The sequence below is a fragment of the Chrysoperla carnea genome, chromosome 1, assembly GCF_905475395.1.
Source record: "Chrysoperla carnea chromosome 1, inChrCarn1.1, whole genome shotgun sequence".
Lineage (NCBI taxonomy): Eukaryota > Metazoa > Arthropoda > Insecta > Neuroptera > Chrysopidae > Chrysoperla > Chrysoperla carnea.
In genome coordinates this window covers 38022396-38031145 of record NC_058337.1, presented here as the reverse complement: position 1 = coordinate 38031145, position 8750 = coordinate 38022396, and the positions used below count along the sequence as shown (strand labels likewise).

The 8750-nt window shown below is 28.9% G+C and overlaps 1 protein-coding gene across 1 annotated transcript; it reads right to left on the bottom strand.

The window, feature by feature from the left end:
* Positions 1 to 3386: 3386 nt before the first annotated feature.
* Positions 3387 to 4978, bottom strand: LOC123305735. The gene has a single exon (XM_044887535.1). It carries the CDS (start codon positions 4874 to 4876, stop codon positions 3725 to 3727), a length of 1152 nt encoding a protein of 383 aa, XP_044743470.1. The 5' UTR covers positions 4877 to 4978; the 3' UTR covers positions 3387 to 3724.
* Between the last annotated feature and the right edge of the window lie 3772 nt (positions 4979 to 8750).

The window sequence follows — 8750 nt, the reverse complement described above, 5'->3', positions numbered from 1 at the left end:
GAACAAAATTTTAAAAGTAAAAAATGTTCCTTATAAAAAAATCAACAACTTTTGTTTGAAACATTTTTTCGTAAACATCACTGTTTACCCGTGAGAGTGCAAATTGTATAGTATGTATTATATGGGTATATCGGTTATATATGTGTGACATGTGTAAGTTATTAATTTATTGAATAAATAACGAGATTGTATTTAATCCTGAAAGGAATATATTGACAAAATTATATAAAGGAATTACACTAAATTTACAAACAAAAACATACCTGAAAGGAATAAATTAAATTACAACGTTATTTAATAGAATGTCCACTAATAAACGTTTATGATTCTAACACAATATAAATTATAAAAATCTTTAGTTCAGGTATGTCAATTGAAACAAAAGTAAACAATTATATCACTATGGAAGTGATAATAATTTACACCTTCCCCCCCGAAGTCATTTTTTGCGAAGTAAAAGGTGACAGCTTACTGCTATGAAAATAATTTGATTCACTTCTTTTCTTGCCACAATCAACTTCATAAAACGAAGATGAAATCCGGCTTAATATTTTAAAAGGCCCAAGGCGAACTTTGTCCATTTTATTGCGATTTAATTTGTTCCCATTCTCTACGTACACAAGATCTCCAATTTCAAATTGAAAAGTTGTTCGATTTTTGTCAACTCTTTTTTTATTTTCCATAAAACTTCTGGATGAATTAATGAAAGCTTGCTGGCGGTCTTCAGCTAAATCACTAGGTGGTTCATATATTGGCGAAATGTTTGATTTCTTGCCTAGGAGCAGATATTGTGGCTCATAGTTAGTAGAGCTATGAATCGTTGAGTTATAATTTTCAACACATTCAGCAGCAATCGTAGGCCATGCTCGTTTATCTCCATCAATAATTTTACACCTAATTCTATTAACTAGAGTTTGATTTAAACGTTCGTTGAGACCATTTGAACTTGCACAATCTATGCTTGTAAAAACAAGTTGGATACCTCTTCTATTTAGGTAATTTTTGAGTTCTACGGAATTTAGTCCAGTATATTGATCGGCAAGAATTAACTTTATTTTATTATTTTTAGCGATCGGATGTATAAGATTTATAAAATCTTTTGCGCATTGGCTTTTTGTAGTAGAAATCCAAGCATACCTGCTAAAATGATCCACTAGTATGTGCATAAATTTCTTTATAGACTTATTTCCGGCAAAACCACCCACTGTATCTATGGACAATATTTCATAGGGTTCTGTTGCAGGTCCAATTCTTGACAATTTTCCAATCAATCTTCCTCGGCGAGTTTTACTTTGCCTACATGTCACACAGCCTTTACAAAAGTCAATGATAAGTTTATCTAAATTTTTGAAATAGTAGTGTTGTCGTATTTTGTTTCTCATTTGTGCAACACCAATGTGACCATAGTGATTGTGCAACTTGTTAATTATTTCAAGGCCTAACTTTTCCGATACAAAAATCCGCTTTCTTCCTTTTAACATCTTAAATATAATATCGTGTCTACGCTCAGTTCCCTTTGCAGTTGTAAGTTCTCTTTGATTTTCATATTGATCCCTCTTTATTTCAGACAATTCTATTAAATTGACCACTTGAATGACATCTTCATTTTCGAAATATTCTAAAACTGGTTGCCGTGATAGTAAATCAGCGATAATATTTTCTTTTCCTTTTTTATATATTATCTGGAAATTAAATTGTGACAAGTAGTGGACCAGATCGCCAAGAATCTCATCAGTTCGTGACTTTGTTCTTAAATTTTCCAATGGTTTATGGTCACTACAAACGAAAAACTTTCGTCCAATAAGATAGTATTTCCAGTATTTAATGGCTTCTTTTATCGCCTTGCATTCTAAATGAATCGTTTCCATTTTCTTTTCTCTTTCTGACAGTTTTCTAGAAAAATAAGCTACAGGGTGTAATAGACCATCTGACTGTGGTTGCCTCAAAGTCGCTCCAAGTCCTTTTTGACTAGCGTCTGTGTCAATGTAAACATCTTTTTCGACATCATAAATTGATAAAATTGGACGGGAACACAGATATTCTTTGATCATGGAGAAGCTGCGTTCACATTCTTCCGTCCAAATAAATTCAGTATTTTTTTTCAGCAATCTGTGAAGGGGCTCAAATTTTTGAGCACTATGATCGATATATTTTATAAAGTAATTTATTGTTCCTAGAACACTTCGAACCCCAGATTTATCTGTAGGTCTTTTCAAATTTTTTATTGCCTTTAAATTTTCTTGTGCTGGTGATATTTTATTTTCTTCAATGTAATGGCCAAGATACTTAACCGATTTGGCTGCAAATTTACACTTTTCGAGCTTTAATTTAAATCCTTCTTCTCCTATTACTTCAAGAAATCTTGAGATATGTTGCATGTGATCTTTCCAATTGCGTGAGAAAATAAGACAGTCATCCATGTAGTTGACGCAAAACTCATCTAGGTTATTTCGTCTTATAATATTTGAAAGTATGCGTTGAAAGATTGCAGGAGCATTTTTCAATCCAAAAGGTAATACTTTGAACATAAATTTCCCGTACTTTGTAACGAAAGAAGTTTTCTCACGGTCCTTTTCTTTTAACCTAATACACCAAAAAGCGGAGTTTATATCAACAACAGTAAAGTATTTACATTTCGAAACTTTTTCCGTTATATCATTTATTGTTGGAAATGGGTAGCACTCTGGGATAGTTATTTTATTTAAGTTTCTAAAATCGATGCAAAGCCTTGATTTTCTTCCATCTTCTTTTTTATATGCGAGTGTTACCGGTGATGCGAACGGTGAATCAGATTCCTCTATTAGATCGGATGCTAGTAACTTCTGTACTTGATCTTTGATTTCACGTTCATCTGGTATAGAACATTTATAAGGGCGGGCCGTAACATATTCATCTCTCATTAACTTTATTTCGGCCTCTCTAGACTTTACTTTACCGACATCAAATTTATTTTTGGCAAAAATTTTCTTGTGATTTTCAATAATATTTAAAAGTTCTACTTTTTTTTCATATCCATCTATGTGATCTAATTTAGGTTTGAACTGATTTTCATTAGTTTCTTCTTGATGGTAAATTCTAATATTTTCAGTGTTTTTCTCTTCTTTTTCATTTTCATTGATTTTACCTTCTTTATTAAAATTTTTAACATCTTTATTATCTTCTTTCTTTACATCTCTATTATCTTCTCTCTTTACATCTCTATTATCTTCTTTATTGACATCTTTATTATCTTCTTTCTTTACATCTATATTATCTTCTTTCTTTACATTTTCTTTATCTTCTTTATTTTCATTTGTAATTATTTTGTTAGAAATTTCACAAGATTTCTTCTGATTTTGATTACTTCTTATTTGGAGCATCTCATCATTTTTAGGTTTTTGGTATATGTTTAAATTCTCGTCTTGAATTAGTTTAAATTTTTTAATAGCATCTAAACCTAGTAACAGGTCATAAGAAAATTCTGAATTTTTAACTACAAAAGTATTCAAATTGTTTGTAATATTTCCAATTTTAAGCTTTATGTTTGCCCGGGCCGAACTAAAATTGAAACCATTAATTGTCTTGAATGCAGTGTTATGCTTTAACAAACTTGTTTTTAATACATCTACAACTCTTTGATTAATTAGACTCACGTTAGATCCTGAGTCATACACTGCTTTTATTTTCATTTTATCATCAATAATTACGTTTACATGAATTAATGGAATCAAATTATCCGGGCTCTCTAGTTTAAAGAATTTCGGTCAATTTCCATTTTCATCATTTCAGCCTCATTTTCTGAATCAGATTTCGTTTCAATTAAATTAGATTCTTTTTTCTGAGCGTACAGTATTTTATTTCGGCATTCGTTAGAGGGATGAAATCGATTTTTCCAACCAAGAGCTTCACACATGTAGCATGGTTTTTTCAAGGGTATATCAATTTGTTTCTTTTTAGTCGATTCTCCTAATTTTGTTTTTTCATGCCGATTATCATATGGTTTATTTTCTTTCGAACGTTTATTATATTGACCATCTAGCTTTCGGAGTTCATTGTATAATTTTTTTATAGTGTTAATGTCTTCGCGATCTAGCTCATCTTGAACTTGAGATGGTAAACCCATTACAATCAAGTTTATTCTGGAACTCATAGTACTATCACTTTCTACTTCTAAACATAAATTTTCTTTTGTTAAAGCGTAATCGATCAATGAGCCGCCTAAGTATTTATAGGTATATGCTTTCCTGACAGCTGTCCAACCTTTGTCAATAAAAATGGAAAAAAATGAATTTCGCCATTCAGACCAATTAGTTAGACCAAATTTTTTCAAATTTCCTTCATACCAGTGTTTGGCCGATCCAGCGACAAAAAATCGTAAAGCTTCAATCATCTGGGTACCACTTTTTATTTTATTTCGGTCACATTCACTTTCAAATTTAGAAAACCACTCAGAAGGGTTTTGTGTTTTGTCATATTTATCAAGAACAAACTTCTTTTCTATATTTTGCAATTTTATCTCATCTTTGTCATTTAATTTTAATTCTAATTCCTTGATTCTTTTAATTAAAAAATTTTCTTCTTGGAGTTTTTCACTCACATCAAAAAAAACTACAGATTCCTGTAACGGATAGTTTTTGTAGCTAAGGTTTCCATCTTCATCAAAATATTCTTTTTTCAAATCCTCATCTAATTTAATGCCAATTTTTCGGAAACCATTAATCGGTTTAATAGCAGCAATTGCACTTTTAATGGTGGTTTTTGATGATAATACCTTATGTTCATATAAATTTTTATGTTCATCTGGTAAGCTAAACCATAACCGCTTATCTTCGGATAGTCCAGCTAATTCAAAATATTCATCGCTTCTTCTTATTAAGTGGACAAACAATTTTTCCATCTTAAATGATTGTAATTTAATTTGTAAGTTATTAATTTATTGAATAAATAACGAGATTGTATTTAATCCTGAAAGGAATATATTGACAAAATTATATAAAGGAATTACACTAAATTTACAAACAAAAACATACCTGAAAGGAATAAATTAAATTACAACGTTATTTAATAGAATGTCCACTAATAAACGTTTATGATTCTAACACAATATAAATTATAAAAATCTTTAGTTCAGGTATGTCAATTGAAACAAAAGTAAACAATTATATCACTATGGAAGTGATAATAATTTACACATGTATGGATGCGTAATGTGACAGAGTAATCAACACTGTCCATACATGGTATTTTATCAATTAACTCAGTCAATTGTTTGTTTTCTCTTGTTTATTAACGATTTGGAAATTTTTTTTTACTTTATTTACTACAGTAATATGTGAGTGTATTGAGATATTTTTATAATTTTTGGGGAGCATTCCAAAATATTCATATATAAGAGTATTATTATATTCAGAAGGTAATCGAACTCTTTAACTATTTTATGACAAGGTCATTTTATATAAACTCAACATTTAAAAACTTTATTATAGCGTGGGTACCTTTTTGGTGAGCTAGAAAAATTAATTAGTTTTTGATAAATGATATATTTTCGGGACAACGCTTAATAAAAGATTAAAAAAGTTATAAATTTTTAAGAAATTATCCATACCTTGACTGATGAATTTTTTTTAATGTAATTTTACAATTTAAGTTTTAAAAAATATAATTTACTTCATTCACTTAAAAATTTAGTTGAAAATACCATTTATGCATTTTCTTTTCCATATTTTTGTATGAAGGTATTTTAAGATGGGAAAATGATGGAAAAATAAGTTGAATAATTTAGAAATTGATGGGTTTTTGTTATAAGTACAAAGTTTCAATATTACACACTTCTCTGTTTCATCCTGTTGGTACATGCTTTAAAGATTTTCCTGTAAGGATGTAACCATCTATGTGTAAAAACGAGTCCTTTAGAAGAAAATTAAATATATTATATCTAGAACGGTCCATAAAGTCTGGGTGTCCTAAGCTTTTACGTATAGTCTTTTTTTTTTTGTCCCAGAGACATTGCTCATCTCACTACAAATTTGTTTTTCCAAATGAAATAGTATTTACAATTTTTTCAAAAAATTTTGAAAGTTCTTTTGAATCTAATGTTTCAATTGCATGATGTTAATATAAAAACATGAGTGGCATAACTTTAATCAAAAAAACTCCAAAAATATTTTTGTTAAAATGATTATATAATAATAAAATAATTTTGTTTTTAAAAATATAAAATGTCATTTCGTAATAATAAATGTTGTGTTGATAATAATTAAAAAAAAAATAAAAAATTTCTTAATTACGTATGTATATTTATTTTATTACGTATATTTTATTCAACATTACTATTTTTATATTTAATTATTTATTTATTTATCATTTCTCTGTATGTTCAAATATGGTGGTTTTTTGCACTCAAATTACTTGTAAATTAATTGTAAGATATTTGAACAACAGTAAATAGAATAGCTCTTGCAATTTTATTTTACTAAAATAAAATATACGTAAATATTCCAAATACAAAAAGCAATTACGATTTTTAATGCAACGAAAAGTTTTATTTCTTCAAAAATTCTTATTATGGAGTTCCACAAAGTATAAATCCCTCTATAACAAAAAGCAATATTTGAAATTATTACCTATACAATTAATATAATAGATACAACTTTTAAATTAAATAATCTTTTTTCATTCGATACAAAACTAATTTTCCATTGCATTCGAGCAACCATTTAAGTGTTTTAGAGGGCTATAAGAGAATTAAATGAAAATATAAAATTATTGTTTAACGAAGCTTAGCGGCTTGTAGAAAATAGAATGCTAATTTAATAAACTCGAGATACGGCATTTTAAAGATCTTTTTTTCGTATATAAAATAATTAAAACGATTTATCATCAAGATAACAGGATATTCAGCAACTTCCAAAACCTAGACTCTTTACCCCCCCCCCCTATTCACACTCTCGCGGAACATCCTCACCGAGTATACTCACAAAAATTAGATGAGAGAAGCACTCACTAAAGCACTCTCGTCTTACTTCACAGTTACTCATTGCTATGGCAAACAATTTTTGAACTGAGCTGCATAAGTAATCACTAGATATACTCGCCTGTACTGGCATGGATGCTTCCTGTTTCCTTTGACTTGTGTACAAAAAGCCGCTTTTTAGCGAAGTTGGACAATGTAAGAGAAAATGAGACACTGCAAGTATAACTTCTACGTTCTCGTTCCTCGCTTGACTGTATACCACTTCGCGAGAGTGTTAAACAAACAGCGGACTCGACAGATGTTTTCCTGTGGAAACGTAGCTCCAATTAATTAATTCCTATACGATGTTTAGCCTGCCCGCTGAACCCATCCTGCTAAACCTTTTCGCTAAACCCATCCCGGTAATCCCAAATTTTGCACTTGCATAAAGCTCTAATAAATACCTATTCACAATACCTGAATAATAATAATGAAGCCACTCATGAAGATTCAAGTATGCATTCATCATTTAAAAAAAACCGTGCTGTCTCACGGTTTATTAATTTTTGAAGATTAATCAACGTTTTCAAGTTTTAAGAATTTACGGATTCGGATCCATTGCGTTATTTCTGGTTTGTTAGAGTTTTTAAATTTTCAAAATTGATTTTTTGACAGAGAGGCAAGGCAATAAGAAATATTAAAAATTCAATCACTTTTTAAAAAATGTGATATAATAGCTACATAAATCTGATTGTTGTTTTCATAAGATATCCGGCCGGATAGGAAAATAATTTATTTTTAAAATAATTGGTATGTAGCGGAAATTTTAATATGTTTGTTTGCAAATAATATATATTTTAAGAGAAAAAAAATTACACATTAATTTTATGTAATGTTAAACCGATTTGTTTTTCATGAACAATACAAAAAACTTTGTGAATTTATATTCAATATCAAAATAATGATAATAAATTTTTGAAACGGATGAGAAAATGTTTAAATGTTATATCTCTCCATTTTTTTGAATCTTTTAAAATGTTCTTATAGTTTATTTAAAAACAACTATAAATTAGATAAAAGAAGTATAATTTGGGAACAATATTTTTTCATATTTTGTATCAAACTTATTTGAATATTGAATATCTAAAATTTTGAATATCTTAAAACTTCAGTTTTACTTTGAAAAATGATAAATACATACTTGAAATTTCGTGTGGTTCTTCCTTTTGGCGAATCTACCAAACTTCTCTTAACGACTTTTTTCGAAAGCTCTGCGTTCTCAAATGAGCACGATGACGTCATATTTAAACTATCGATCCACTTGATAACTAACCACTTAATAACTTTAATAACTATTAAACAATAAAATATTTTGTTCGACAAATAATATTTTGTTCGTAATTTAGTATTTTTGCCTTTCAATACATACGTAGTACATTTTTGTTGAATTGTTAAATTGTTAATAATGTTATCGAGTGATCATAGTATCCGACAAATTCCCTGGTGCGTTATTTCCGATCGATAGCTTAAATATGACGTCATCGTGCTCATTTAAGAACGCAGCCTTCTCAAACTATAGAAATCAAATTCTCAACCTACTAAAACTATAGAAATATATTTTGTGATCCACAAGTTTTTTAGTAAAAAAAATTGAAGTTTTAACCGTGGCTTGAGTGTAAAATTTATGGAAATCGAATTTTTAGATTTTCATATTTAGACGATATTTTTTCGTCTAACTATTATTAAAAAAAGTCTTTGGTTATTCTATATTGGGAAACTATCAAATTTTTAGTTGACTTCACTCCATTTATATAAATTT